The sequence below is a fragment of the Scylla paramamosain genome, chromosome 20 (assembly GCF_035594125.1).
Source record: "Scylla paramamosain isolate STU-SP2022 chromosome 20, ASM3559412v1, whole genome shotgun sequence".
In the NCBI taxonomy this organism is placed as follows: domain Eukaryota; kingdom Metazoa; phylum Arthropoda; class Malacostraca; order Decapoda; family Portunidae; genus Scylla; species Scylla paramamosain.
The window spans coordinates 21744269-21758994 of record NC_087170.1 but is presented as its reverse complement, the minus strand read 5'-3'; the positions used below and the strand labels follow the sequence as shown (position 1 = coordinate 21758994).

General features: G+C 40.6%; 3 protein-coding genes across 3 annotated transcripts; 1 reads left to right on the top strand and 2 right to left on the bottom strand.

Moving 5' to 3' along the window:
• Positions 1-980: 980 nt before the first annotated feature.
• Positions 981-2472, bottom strand: LOC135110639 (putative per-hexamer repeat protein 5). Its single transcript, XM_064023168.1, has 5 exons — positions 2377-2472; positions 2231-2293; positions 1612-2121; positions 1330-1520; positions 981-1165 (listed from the first exon to the last, which is right to left on the bottom strand). The coding sequence occupies exons 2-5, from the start codon at positions 2291-2293 to the stop codon at positions 1054-1056; spliced, it is 876 nt and encodes a 291-aa protein (XP_063879238.1). The 5' UTR covers positions 2377-2472; the 3' UTR covers positions 981-1053.
• A 1684-nt stretch (positions 2473-4156) lies between these two features.
• Positions 4157-5509, bottom strand: LOC135110782 (uncharacterized). The gene is made up of 6 exons (XM_064023383.1): positions 5428-5509; positions 5244-5318; positions 5071-5142; positions 4794-4961; positions 4566-4697; positions 4157-4414 (listed from the first exon to the last, which is right to left on the bottom strand). The coding sequence occupies exons 2-6, from the start codon at positions 5286-5288 to the stop codon at positions 4301-4303; spliced, it is 531 nt and encodes a 176-aa protein (XP_063879453.1). The 5' UTR covers positions 5289-5318; positions 5428-5509; the 3' UTR covers positions 4157-4300.
• Positions 5510-7982: 2473 nt separating this feature from the next.
• LOC135110781 (uncharacterized) lies at positions 7983-14195 on the top strand. The gene is made up of 3 exons (XM_064023381.1): positions 7983-9140; positions 12549-12900; positions 13617-14195. Exons 2-3 carry the CDS (start codon positions 12571-12573, stop codon positions 13800-13802), a joined length of 516 nt encoding a protein of 171 aa, XP_063879451.1. The 5' UTR covers positions 7983-9140; positions 12549-12570; the 3' UTR covers positions 13803-14195.
• Positions 14196-14726: the final 531 nt, after the last annotated feature.

The window sequence follows — 14726 nt, the reverse complement described above, 5'->3', positions numbered from 1 at the left end:
ATGTCCCCTCCATTGTTACGGCTGACGGTCTGGCTGTTGGCGCTGCTCTTATTTCACGCTTTTGACAATAGTTTTACTTATCATTTTAGTGGATGTAGCGGGAAAATAGTGTGTGTGTGTGTGTGTGTGTGTAGGCTCTCTCTCTCTCTCTCTCTCTCTTTCTTCTTTTTCTCCCTTTCTTCCCTTTTCCCGCCACCTTCCACCCTCTTCTTCCCCTGTCCCTCCCTCCATTACTCATACACATACACACACCAGCTTGACTTGACGCTTGTGTGTTTGATTCAAGGCGGCCACGAGTTCAGACGTTTCCTGTGCTAATGGTGGTGGTGGTGGTAGTAGTAGTGGTAGCAGTTGTAGAATTTCTATTAATCATAGTTTCACAAGCATCAAGGAGAGGCAGTTATAGCAGGTTTTCGACACAAGGTGAAATACCGAGAATATATTATGATTAAGCTGGGGGAGGGACAGCCGAGAAAGGCGTTGTGTAGGACCCTGTGACTTAGGGCCACTAACATCGGCAATAAAGGAAGCATGAAGTGACTAGGTCAGCTGTGCGCCGCCTGTTCCATCCAAAGTTTCATAACCAGTCGCGTTATCAGAAGCGCCGTCCACTAATTCTTCACCCTCCGTACATTTCCTCAATCTACACTATAACTCCCACTGTTGTCCTCCATCTTTACCAAACACACCATCTCCGTTGTAGGAGGTTTGAAGTGGAAGGACGGTGGGCTTGTGTGGACGGTGAACGCGTGGTCAGCGGTGGCGGCAACAACTTCTAATGTTGAGGCAAGTACTGTAGTAAGCTCCATAGTATCTTGAAATCATGCCGAATTGCCGAGTACGTGCTTTCGTTTCATCCACGTTGCTCGTGATGGGGAGTTTTAATAATACCAGGAGTTGACCATTCATGTAAACTATTATTAATTTACGCATGAAAATAAACCTCAAACAATATGTTGGAGTTTTAATAATACCAGGAGTTGACCATTCATGTAAACTTTATTATTAATTTACGCATGAAAATAAACCTCAAACAATATAACATAGTAAGGCTTAGTGGTATCCCCCACGGACGTAGACAGTGTTGACAATGGTGCGGTAGTCAGTCACCACCTGCCGCTGTGTGTTGATGACGGTCCTCACCACCGGGGAGGTCAGGTGCACGCTGCAACAAACGAGAATATTGTAGGAACAGGTACACTAACACTAATCAAGCAATCAACAGGTACACTAACCAGGAATACGTTACTAGCCTAATACTTTCATAACCTGTAAGCACCCCTGTTCGTTACGTTCTAAGCATCACACATCGTTAAAAAGGTTACTTACGTTTCTGTGGCCGTAATTGTGAAGGGCATGTGGATGATGTTGTAGGAGGTGTGGGTGAGAGTGACGTGGCTGACTGACGTTCTCACGTCCAGGCGGAAGTCAGATTTGGTTTCCGTGAGGGTGACGTATTCTGGGCGGTAGATCACAGTGGTGGCGATGGCCACCTGGTCATTGACGGGCGTTACCACAACCTGCGAGTAGAGTTAGTTGTACGAGTAGAAGTTAAAAGACAACGCTCCACAGATACTCAGATGTATAAACTCGTGCAACTAGTCAACTCACCTGCTGGACAGGCCTAGTTGCAGTCTCCACCACAAACTGCGTCAGGGTCACACTGTAGCTGTTAAACACAATGTCCGTGAGTGTGGTGAACCTGTCAATGGTCACAGTCACAGTGACTGTCGGTGTGGCCTGTTGCCGGATGACGCTTGTGCCCCGCTGGAAAGAAGCGGCACCACCTTGGCCACCGGTGCCAGTGGCACCACCGAACCCAGGGCCACCGGTGCCAGTGGCACCACCGAACCCAGGGAAGCCGGCAACTCCCCGTCCTGCAGCAGCTCCAGCAAAGGCCGCTCCACCGGCACCCGAGGGACGCCCAGCGCCTGCAAAACCAGCGAAGCCACTGCCAGCGGCACCACTGCCAGACTGTCCCACCCCTTGGCCAGATGCAGAACCGCTTCCCGCCGAGCCCAACGACCCTTGGGAAGAAGCAGAGCCGGAACCACTCCCTACTGTGCCTGTGCCAGATGATCCCGTCTGGCTAGACCCAATGCCGCTCCCATACTGTTGACCCTGGCCAGGAAGAGTAAAACAAGGTTACAGTTTTGTCCTAGGACATACGTGCAAGAGATCTACGCTACAAATACGCACATTGTGTAACACATGGATGTTAAAAACTAACCTTCCCAGGCACGAATTGCAGTCCAGCCACCAGGAACAGTACAAATGTCGCCCAACACCTCATCTGTCAACATAACAATCACCGTTATCACCACAACAGGTATTATAACTCCTACCTTCCCCACAACAACACAGCCAAAACCTCACCTTGCTGGAGAATGGTGTCGTTGGTTTGGAATAACGGCGTGGAGTGGTGGAGTAAACCAGGCCGGTCCCGTCCTCACCTCGCAATGCTCCTCTCCCTCCTTCCTTTCCCTCCCGCCCCACCCTCTCCTTCTCCCTCTCCCTCTCCCTCCACCACTTCAGTCTACCCCCTTCTCAGTCAACTACCTAACCCTCACCACCACCAAAAAGAGGTCCTTAACTGCTGTATAAGCATCATCTTTGATTGTTCGTTCTCCTCATATTGTTACATTTCGTGTTTATTTGAATATAATATATCAGAGTTTGCCTCCTTACCTTAATATACACAAGGGACATTGCGTCAGCTAAATAAGGTGATTATTTTCTCTGTAGAGAGAACTCACCTTTATTTGCAAGCTGGCTTAATGAGCTGATAAAGGTCTTTCCAACAAATTATTTCGTGTCGTAATTTTTAGAGGGAAAATGGCAGCAGCGGCGAGGTGTTTGTGTGTGTGTGTGTGTGTGTGTGTGTGTGTGTGCATGGTAATGTCAGGGGTGGGCCGTCTTTTTGGTGACGACGGTAGGCCTGCAGCAGACTGTGGGTGTGCTTGGGATCCTCTCTTTCGTTACATCCTTCATTTTAGAACTTAGTTTGAATAATTAGCCTTTAACTTGCAGCGCCTGGTCAAACTGACGTGCCAAGCAAACCTTCACTCGTGCTTCCGGCCGCTGGTGATCAAATGGGTGGAAGTATTCTATTTTTTACACTAATGGGACGTTGAGGAAAATGTGTTTGAAGGTGGCTCATTTCCACACCATATACATTTTTCCCTCAGGTTCCACTGCGTCTTGACAATCAAAACTTGCTGTGCCCGTAACACGCGACTGCACAGATTCTATTGTAGTAGTTAAAAGTGAGCTTTTTTTTTTGTAGATTAACAAGTTTCCATTTTACGGTCAGTGTTGATTTGCTTTAATTGATGTGATTTGTTAAAAAAAATGAAAAGGCTCGTTTATTTTTAACAACTTATGGCTCCATCACAGGATTTTTTACCACGTCCCTGTAGCAGCTGCATATAATACTAACTGAAGGTAAATTGTTCCAAGATAATCACTCCTTGGTATTAGTCATCTTGGTGTTCGTCCACGCACGTACCAAACACTCCGTGAAACAAGGCAGGCTGTGCTGGAGGAACAGCAGGCACTAAACATTGGGAATGCTTGAGCTGATAGTCCAATTCGCAGTTCAATTCGGTTGAGATTGTATCCCTGATGTAGCAGTCAGTCCAATTCGCAGTTCAATTCGCTTAAGATTTGTAATCCTGATGCAGCAGTCAGAGGCATTAAGTCCAATTCTCAAGATTGTAAGCCTGATGCAGCAGTCAAGAGGCATTAATAGATTGGAGTATGGCAGCAGTCCAGAGGCATTATTAGATTGTATTCTAGCTAATGCAGTGGTGCCATCTCTGTATTCCCGTATTGTGTTGCCTGCTTTAGGTCCCCGTAACCTTTCCCTAAAGTGTACCTCGAAATTCTTCTCTCATACACCGATGCATGTTCTAAATCTTTCCCTCGAGAACACAATATATCTATCCACTGCATCTTACTTTTTCAACATATGCATATACTAAAGCGATATCTTCTCACTCACCTTACGCACATTATATAAAGCTTTCCCTCGAGAATACAATACATCCATTGCATCTTTCTCAGCCTATGCATCTTACCGTCTTCCCTTATGCATATATTGAACCGATATTTTTATACTTCATCTTAAAGAAAAAGGAGACGTAAAAGACTGGAATTGAAGATAAATTTTAACTTTATTTAGTACATTTCCTTTATTTAGTACATTTCCTTTACTTACGACATGTCCTCTAAGGTACACATTTCCTTTATTTACGACATGTCCTCTAAGGTACAAGACTTACAACCGTCAGATTTCATATTAATGATAGTAGCCGAAACTGGTGGAGGTGACTGTAGCAGTGGTGAACAGGATGGTGGTGGTGGTAACCCTCTGTACAAGGGTTTGGACGGACGGTACAGCCACGGTGTTGATCTGGGGGGGGGGGGGGAAACACAGTATCAGAAGCAGTTACAGATCGATATTACTTGTTATATACGATGTAAATGTATATACGATGTAAATGTATATGTCAAAAGTCTACGTCGTGATGCAATTGCCACAAGGAGTACACCTGGGCACTCACCTCATTATGAACATCGACGTGAGTAACGGTGTGGTACAAATCCTTCCTTTCCGTCTCTGTCAAGAAGGAAGTGAAGACAGACACCGCCGTCCGCACTGGGTTGATGCAGCTTGTCTCGCGCACTATGGAGATCTTTGGATGGATGAAAAAAGATTAATGTGAACGAGAATACTCGTAATAGTCTTACATCAGTGACGGTAAAACTTTCAAAATGTAACTAACACTCACAGGGGTGTTTGTGACGGCAACGACAGCAGTGACGGTCTCTGCGTCGTCGGGGATGTAGGTGTAGTCAGTGGCGAGACTAGTCACCCTCACAGTGTATGGAATCGCTGTGCTCACCCATACGTCGGACGTCACGGGGATGCGAATTGTTTGGGTCACCGTCACTGTTACCTGTAAGGTTCCGAGTACTTAAGGTGTTTAAAACCTGTGAGAAATAAGCCATAGTCATTTATCACGTACATACACCGATCCAAGTTACAGTAGCTACAGAAGTGCTTACCGTCTCTGTGACAGGATGGATCGGCTGCGGGTAGTAAGGAGCGTGCGTGTCATACGCAATCTGGCAGTGTACCTAAAAGAGCACATTGCGGGTCGGTCATTAGAACACAAGTGAGTGCAAGTATTGTAAGAATAAATTTAAGTTCTCATATCCAGAAAGGCTTTCTTTCTCACCTGTGCCAGAAGGGTCAGGAACGCAACAACAGCGGCAAAACCCATTTCTCTCGCAAGGAGTCACAGTACCTGAAACTAAATGAAACACGTAACCACAAATCAGCCACACATCGTATGTACAAAATCTCAGAGAAAAGTTTTCAATTTTCACAAAAACTCTCCACGAACACAACCCCAGACTCACCGTTCAGCGTTCTGTTGAGTGCAGTGACTGGCCTTCCCCTCCTCGCCGCGCGCCTCGTAGCCTTGCCGGACCACCCTGCGCGGCTCACCTTTCGTCTCAGCTTCGTGCTCGGCGGTTCAAAAGTTCGAGACGAGTTGAGTAGTTGGAGTGGCGCCACGTCAGCCATACAAGGCTAATCATACTTATGATTACAATGTTACTGCTCCGTGTCAGCAGTGCTAAGTGTGGGATCGAGCCCAGAAAAAAGCATAAGTACTTTATTGTAGTTTTACTTGAAGAATTATTTTTCCTGCTTAAATTTTGAACTCACACCTGATCCTCACCACTACGTTTCCAGTTCATTGAAAATCTAATACTTTGTCAGGTTTTCAAAGTCAGTAAAATGTGGAGCCTTGCTGAACGTTTTAATCTTGCAAGAACTTTCCCGTCCGCCTAGTGAGCGGCCCCGATTATAGCCTGATTTTTCAACTTAATTAACTAAGTTGAGGCTAAATGAAGTCGACGGACCAACGGGCCTGTGAAGTTCATAGCTCTCTCTCTCTCTCCCTCTCTCTCTCTCTCTCTCTCTCTCTCTCTCTCTCTCTCTCTCTCTCCCCCGTGATCTTGATAGTTATTGATTCTTCTTGCATTAAACAATCCTTTCCCCTCCCCCTATCCTTGTACACACACACACACACACACACACACACACACACAGCGGATGGTGAGCCCTATGGAATAGTAACCTATTGTTTATCTAAGTTGGAACAAATCAAGAGCAACAAACTGTCATCATCATCATCATCATCATCATCATCATCATCATCATCAACATTATCAGCGTTCCTCGTATCAGTGCGTGACGGGTAATGAGTCTGGGAATGCTCGTGTAACCATTAACCTGTGTGTGCAGTCCAGCATATTAGACTAATATGATTACTTGTTCTGCGTCACCTGCCCCAAAAATGTTACTGCTAATGTTATAGTAGTTGTCAGCACGCATTAATTACTCCATGTTGAGCTTCGAATAATTGTTGTTGTCCTATTAAATCTTGTGGAAATGAACGTAAATTCTCTCACTATAACAATAAAAGAAAGAAGACAACCACTTGACGGTATATTGTGTAGGACGGCAATAGTTGTGATCGTAACAGCTTGAGGTCTCGTTTGATACTCACGATACCATAAACGTTAGACCAGCCAGTAAAGAGACACGTGATGCTGAATAAAATAAAGGTAGTTTGTGTGAATGGAGTGTGGTGTGTGTATTTATAGCTGTGGCGCAGGGAAGTAACAAGCAGAGTGGGTGCAACATTTCCTGTTTAAAAATTAACAGAGAGCTGATATTATTAGTTCTGATGTAATGACGCGAGAAAGGAAGACTTTGTGGCATGAATTGTGTGCATACGAGAGAAGGAAAGTTAAATAAATGGTGGAACGGTGGATTAAAACCGCTTTTTAGTAGATAGATAAAAGCAAATAAAGAAGTAAACAAAAGATAGATATGATCAGTAAACAAATCAAATATATGAGGAAAAATAAAGTGAACAGATACTTAATTATCCATCCGACTCATTGGTAAAAGCTCCAGATGTGCTGTAAAGCCTATAAAGATGTAAAAGCAATTACCACACCGATACACTTAATGAGAGTCCCAGGCTAAGTGGTGGTGGTGGTAGTGGTGGTGGGGGGTGGGGGTGGACGCAGTAATGTGTGATGGTATATTTAAAATTCCCACGCATGTTGTAGCATAAAACTGCATCAGTAGACAACATGTTGACCTGCGATACACACACGTTTTATACACTAGCATGTTCGGTTTCAATTAACATAAAAAAAAAAAAAAATGGATAAAAATGTTGCGATGTAGAAAGTTTAATTATTTCAAACAGTAAATACCGAATGGATTATAATTGTTGTAAATGATTTCAACCGTTATTACGTTGTAAGAGAACAAACAACAAACAAAACAACAAACAAAAAAATACGATAAACAGATGCAACGGTAAAGAATGAATTACGCACATGAGAGTGAAGAAAAATGTGTGAGGAAACGAAACAGTGACTGCAAAACACTGAAAAACGTTGTGGGGCTTGGTACTGAACGTTTATGGCGAAAATATTACATGCCACATTGCTTATGATAATGGTAAACGTGTGTGTGTGTGTGTGTGTGTGTGTGTGTCTGTCTGTCTTTCTGAAAGGTGAAAATAAACATTGCAGCGGTAATAATCAGTAAAAACATGCAGATTTTCTTACCTGACAAGCCTGAAAATGACGTGACATGCCAATAGAACATACCATTTACATCCCACATCATCCTCTTTTCGTACCAGTGACACGCCCTACAGAACACCCAGCCCACGTGTCCCCTGCCTGAGTGTGTAGAGCAGCTGCACCACAGGCGAGAAGGGGAGTACAGGGCCCGTGGACAGAGAGATAAAGGGTGAAAGGTAAACGTTGTGTGGGAAGTCCCAGTAAGGATGTGTGACTTATATAGTAAATTTGAATCGGATATGCTCTCTCTCTCTCTCTCTCTCTCTCTCTCTCTCTCAGTTCAGTCAGGTGAGGTTCTTTCTTTCGTCCCTTCCTATCTCTCTCCTTCCCTCCTCCTTCCCTCCTGTCTCCTTCCTGTAATCTCTTCCCCATAAGATCTTCCCCCAATATATAAAGGTACTAGGCCTTGCTGGCGCCCGAGAGTGTAAGAAAGGCAGGAAAAGTGAGTGGCGAGTGTGTGGGGCGACACTGTACCCTCCCCACGGTTTTGGAGGACAAAGTGAAAGATGGAGGCGGAAGGAAGGGCCAGTGAGCTGCGTATGCTTGACCTCTGAGTGGACGTAGGGAAAAAAAAAAATGCCACGTTTCGGAAATAACTTGTATCATAAGTAGAGAACGTGCATCCCGTTAAGCAGCCGCGCACTGCAAGGCCACGAGAGTACGTGGTATGATCGCAAGTGTTACGTCCGGAAATCAGCGTTTAATTGCGTGTGTCTTAATAGAAAAAAATAGCTGATTTCCAAATTATACATCAAAGTATGACCTCGTCTAGTTCAGGAGAGTCCTTCGTATAAATGCACTGGTGTGTGTATGTGTGTGTGAGTGTTATTGCTAGTTCTCTCTCTCTCTCTCTCTCTCTCTCTCTCTCTCTCTCTGTCAGTAGTTGCACAGGTCTTCAAGGGTATTTTTACGGTTTTAGTGACAGATTAACAACATTTCTACATTAATAACAGGAGAAACACCATTGAAAACCCTGATAATCATCTTTATAGCTTTGAAAAACAGTCGTGAGGAGAGAGAGAGAGAGAGAGAGAGAGAGAGAGAGAGTAGGAGCATTTCAGTTGAGCCTATTCTGCCCTGGTTCGTGTTTTCTGCGGTGACACGGTGCCGCACTGAGTGAAGATTGCGTTCATAATCACTTATCGGGGGTGGAGTGGGGAAAGGAGAGTCAGGAAGTGAGGATATTTATATTATTTGACATATTATTTGATAGCATGTCAACTTTTGTGTGTGTGTGTGTGTGTGGGTGGGTGGGTGGGTGTTGGATCAGTGACAGGTGGCGCTGGGGAGTTACCACGGCGAGCGGCTGGCTGGCTGCAGTGTTTTGGTCAGCACTGGTCAATCTTGCCCTACACGCTCTATTAACCAGTGTTTCCGTCTTCCCGACACCTTCTTCCTGCACCAAGCACCTGCACCAAGCACCGTCAAGCATCACCAGAGAGGCACGAGTACGTAAGGTGAGTCCAGCTGGGCCAGTCTCTCCTCAGTCAGCCTTACTGCCTTCACAACACCCTAATCCTCCCTGTAGTGTCTTGTATTCGTTTATTTAGGATTCATTATTCGTTATTTAGTTTTTTTAGGGGTTAATTATTTATATTTAGGTTTTGTTTACGTCTGAGTCAGGAAAAAGTTGGAAATTTATTGAAATATTTAATGTTCGCCAATATGTAAACAAGCCGTCAGCTGTGTTATTAGCCATTATTTGCCTCCTCTCTCACTTATTGTAAGCCTAACATATCACAAGATGGATCCACATGTCTAGCCTTCATATCCGCTGGTCAGATATATCCGTCATTGCCTGGTTTTGGTGTTATATAAAAATAAATAAGGCAACATGGCCGCCGGCTCCCCCACTGAGGTCGCCCCCGAGGACCGCCATGATGGACTGGCACCTGTTCCGGCTTGTTGGTTCCAATATTTTTTTAAATTTTTCTGAATTAATTTATTTGGCTTGTATAGTAAGATTTTATGGTTTCTAAAAATATTTCGTTGCTATTGAAGTGTTTTTCTTGCTACAGTTAAGTAAATGTGCTGAATTTGGTGTTGTTTTTAATGTAAATAAGGGGCAGTTTGTACGGTGAAATTTACCCAGCCTGGTTTTTGGCTTTTTTATTTGAGGCTTTAATGAAGATTTTATTGCTTCAAAAAATCGTTTATGATTTTTAAAGTATGTTGTGTTCCTGTTGAGTTAAGTATGTGGAATTTGAATAGGCTTATTGTCCCGTTGAATGTGGTGATTTCGTCATTTTTTAGCTTCTTTATTTTTTTATTGTAGCTTGTAACTAAGTGTGCATTATTTTAAAAAATAGTTCAGATTTTTTTAAATGTTTTTTTACCAGTGTAAAGTGGAATTGGTGGACTTTTCAGTGTTTTTAATGGTGTCAAAATTTCCAACACTTTTTCCATATTTCACATAATATTTCTTTATAACTACTGAGACTGGAGGTGTTTTGATATTGTGAATATTAATTCAAGTAATTGTCAAGTCAGAATATATAATGCATTCGAGCCTAGCTTCATTTTTTCTATGGGTCAATTTTAAAATGAAATACGTTACGTACGTATGGCAGCGGGGCGCCGGCACCTCGCCTGTGACGTCATCAAGGATACGGGACTCGGTCTGCTCCAGTGTCTCCTCAATATTTACCGTAATTTCCAGTGTTTTCCAAGTGTTTCCAGCTGTTTCTAAAGTCAGGCGTGTAGATAGTTGTAGTAGAAGGAAGAAAATAAGAGAAATGAAAGAGGAGAAGGAAGAAATAAAAAGAAATGGAGGAGGAGGCAAAACAGGTAAACAATATTTAGCTTAGTTTCCCTTGATGCGCTGCAGTTCTCTGTAATATTTGGTGTGTTTTGGGTGTTTTACGTGTTTAGGATGTATGTAGGAATATTGTGGGGTGTTTAGAGTATGTTTTGGTGGTGTTTAGGTGTGTTTTGGATGTATATTTGCTGTTATCATTGTGTTTTGGGTGAATTTTGGGTGTTATATTGTGTTATAGTTATGTTGTAAGTGGTTTGAGTTGTGTGGGGTGTTTTGAGTATATTGTGGGATGTTTTTTGTGTGTTATGGGTGTGTTGGGGGTATATTGAGGTGTAGTGAGTTTGTTTTGGGTTTATTTTCTGTTTTAAGTGTTTCGGTGAGTTTGGGTGTGTGTGTCGGGTCTTTTGAGGTGTATTTGATTGTGTGCAAGTAGTTTTGGGTCTTTAAGGGTGTGTTTGTGGCGTATTTGTAGTGTTGAGTGGTGGTTTAAGTGTGTTTTGAATGTTTTGATGTGTTTTGGGTGTGTTTGATGAGTTTGGGGGTGTTATAGTGTATTTTGGGTGTTTTAAATCTTTTGAGTGTGTTTGGATGAGTTTTAGGTATATTGGGGTGCTTTGAGTGTGTTTTGGATAAATTAAGCGTGGTTGGGGTGGGTTATTTGGATATTTTTAGATGTTACAGGGTGTTTTGAGTGAATATTCAATATTTGGTTGTGTTTAGGTGAGTGTAGTGGGTATTTTGGGGTGTTGTGATGTGTTTTGGTTGTGTTTTGGATGTTTTGAGTGTATTTTGAGTGTGTTTTGGTAAGTTTTGTTGCATGTAGGGATGTTGAGTGTTATATATATATATATATATATATATATATATATATATATATATATATATATATATATATATATATATATATATATATATATATATATAATGGGAAGGCAATGAGAAGAGGGACAAAAGAACATGGGATGCACTGCCTGTGTTCATACCGGGATCTGATGTCAGTTCTTGTGAAGGGCCAGAATGCATATTCCTGAAGTCTGGAAGGAGTCGTCCGCCAGCCTGTATGGACACTAGGCTGTAGCTCCAAAACTAACTGTAGGATTCTCTCTAAAATAGTCTCATTGAGATTCTCGCACAAAATTATCTATACGTAACTTAATCTAACCTAACCTAACTGCTACAAGAGTAAATGGGCCGAAACATTACCAGACTTCGGGAATATGCCTCCAGAGGGATACGGGTTAAGGTCGCTTCACACACATCAGTGCCGTATTCGTTCCGTGTATTTTAATAATTTTCACGGATGTTGGACAAGTGTTTGAAATAAAATAGAAGAAATTGAAATGGTGATAAGTACTCTTTTTGATTGATGTAATTAATCACATTGTACATTATACTTACCAGAACACACCACATCACACCACACCACATCATAACACACCACACCATACCACACCACACCACACATCACTGAGCAATGTCATCGAACAGTTTTTGGACATTCTTAAGTACTGGAAAATTTTTGTTTCATCATTAATTAATTCCTTGTACAGAGTAGCAAAATCTCCTTCAGTTTCTCTTTTTCTTCCACGTTTCATGTACCCACTTTTCTTTTCTTTATTTTTTGTTAAGCAAGCATCTTGCTCTTCATCAAGAATTATGACAATCATAGTCAACTCCACGTCTGAAAGGATATGTGTGCATAGACGTCACGAAAGCGACATGGATATCACTGACACTATACGATACTAATACGGCACTGATAGGTGTGAAACCACCTTTGAGTGTACTATTCAGATAGTGTACCCTGGGACAAAAGCACAATTAGGTGATTGTTAAGAAGAACAACAACAACAATAATAATAATAATAATAATAATAATAATAATAATAATAATAATAATATAATAAAAGGAGTTAAGCCATCTATATAGTTAGCTAGATTGATATCATTATTATTGTTATCATCATTATTACATATCAAGGTATTGTGACATTATTGTTAATAATATGTTATTCTTCTTCTTCTTCTTCTTCTTCTTCTTATTATTATTATTATTATTATTATTATTATTATTGTTATTATTATTATTATTATTATCATATTTCAGCTATCCGACATCAGAACAGTATATGAATATGGCAAATGCTGTTTTGACATCATTTCCTGCCATCCTGAGAAACAGTGACCTCGAGGAGCATGAATTGCAGCTGCAATGGAAATTGCGCATCCAGCGCAAGTTTCAGAATTCAAGAAAGAGGCAGGATTCCTCAGTGACTGAGGTGACGTCAAGGAAAAAGAAGATCCCTTGCATAGCGCCAAAAGAGACTATGTGTCCACTGATGTATGGAGTAAAGGCTTACCTTCCACCAAGGCCCCATTCAGAAGATGATGAGTCATTAGAAAGACATAGACAGTGGCTTCCTCTACATTGGATGAAGAAAGATCCTGAGTTAGATAAGGTATGTGATATTTGTACGCTTGATATATCTTCTTTATATTTCAGAGACTTCTTTACTGGTGTTGTTTAAAAATACCTGCTCTTATATAAGCAATTTCAATGGTACTGGTGGATAGCCACTGAAAAATGATGCTTGTGTATGTATATATATATATATATATATATATATATATATATATATATATATATATATATATATATATATATATATATATATATATATATATATATATATATATATATATATATATATATATATATATATATATATGAGGGAGAGAGGGAGGCTGGCGGGACAGTCAACTTATGAAAACTAATTTTACTTTAATGATTTTCCTCAGGCTGAACGCCTCATGCAGTTGACACTCTCTGAGAGACGCAAAAAAATAATGAATGGGAACATTCTTGTAGCAGAAATCCTGAACTTGTACCCGTGGATTCAGACTTTTGATGGCATAAGTGTGTATATATGTACACTCTATGGATTTTGCTACATATTTTTACTAATTGTCAACTTTATTTGTAGGGCTATAATGTATATAGCTATTTATATTTTATAGTAGGTAATTGATATTTAACTACTGGTACTTCCATTCTCCCTCTCAGGCTCAAAGGCCTCAGTGACGGGAGATAAGCACTCATAACTAAGTACAGTTATTGCAGATGCTCATCTCTGTAACCTTCACTTATAATTATTTGATGCTTATATCTTTACAGATAATCAAGGAGTTCCTGAGATTAGAACCACAAGCGGATGAACCAGACCCAAGAGTAGCAGTTTTGAAAGGGCTGGAGAAATATAGGCTCCCAATAATTGCCATTCTCAAAAAAAGAAAAGCAGTTCCTCTGTATATGGAAACCTTACTTGAACTCTATGACCACAATGAAAGTCAATGCGAGTAATGTCTAGTTCAATTTGTTCATTTCAGTAGCTGGTAGCAATTTAATATATGTATCTTTTCATCATTAACAATGCATCTTTCACTTTTATAAGCCTAGTATTCATGAAACTATGCTGCATGCAAAAACCAAACATTGTATTAAGCATGACCTATCTAACTGTAATGTTTGCACCAATTTCTATAAAGGTACTAATTTAATTGTTAAATTCCTGCTCTTCTATCAAAATTTGGCTGAGTGCTATGGCTAAATAATTGTTTGCAGCATAAGTGATGTTAAAGATTTTAATAGGTGTAAAGCATCTCTCTCTCTCTCTCTTTCTCTCTCTCTCTCTCTCTCTCTGTCACACACACACACACACACACACACACACACACACACACACACACACACACACACACATGCACACACACATCCACACACACACACACACACACACACACTAGTCAATTACTAGTTAAAGATTAATCAGTGAAATAAATACATAACATTATGTTAATAAGTTTTCTAAAAGGAAAAGGAAATACTTGTACTTCCCCTTCCCCCCAACCCAGTATTCATGAAATCTTACTGAATTGTTATCTTATGTTATATATATATATATATATATATATATATATATATATATATATATATATATATATATATATATATATATATATATATATATATATATATATATATATATATATGAATGGAGAGTAGACACTCTCTCTCTCTCTCTCTCTCTCTCTCTCTCTCTCTCTCTCTCTCTCCAAATTGGGAAGTATTCTTCATGTACCATATGATGCATATATATATATATATATATATATATATATATATATATATATATATATATATATATATATATATATATATATATATATATATATATATATTATTTTATTTTTATTTTTTTATGCATTTTTTACCTTTTTTTTTTTT

What these genes read in the sequence shown, in the direction of transcription:
- LOC135110639 (XM_064023168.1), bottom strand. Translation starts at nt 2,293, where the DNA reads ATGAGGTGTTGGGCGACATTTGTACTGTTCCTGGTGGCTGGACTGCAA. An exon ending in TGCAATTCGTGCCTGGGAAG is followed by an intron (nt 2,122 to 2,230) that starts GTTAGTTTTTAA and finishes CTTCCTGGCCAG; the next exon opens with GGTCAACAGTATGGGAGCGG. An exon ending in ACAATTACGGCCACAGAAAC is followed by an intron (nt 1,166 to 1,329) that starts GTAAGTAACCTT and finishes CGTTTGTTGCAG; the next exon opens with CGTGCACCTGACCTCCCCGG.
- LOC135110782 (XM_064023383.1), bottom strand. Translation starts at nt 5,288, where the DNA reads ATGGGTTTTGCCGCTGTTGTTGCGTTCCTGACCCTTCTGGCACAG. An exon ending in TCCTGACCCTTCTGGCACAG is followed by an intron (nt 5,143 to 5,243) that starts GTGAGAAAGAAA and finishes GTGCTCTTTTAG; the next exon opens with GTACACTGCCAGATTGCGTA. An exon ending in TCCATCCTGTCACAGAGACG is followed by an intron (nt 4,962 to 5,070) that starts GTAAGCACTTCT and finishes GGAACCTTACAG; the next exon opens with GTAACAGTGACGGTGACCCA.
- LOC135110781 (XM_064023381.1), top strand. Translation starts at nt 12,571, where the DNA reads ATGAATATGGCAAATGCTGTTTTGACATCATTTCCTGCCATCCTGAGA. An exon ending in AAGATCCTGAGTTAGATAAG is followed by an intron (nt 12,901 to 13,616) that starts GTATGTGATATT and finishes ATATCTTTACAG; the next exon opens with ATAATCAAGGAGTTCCTGAG.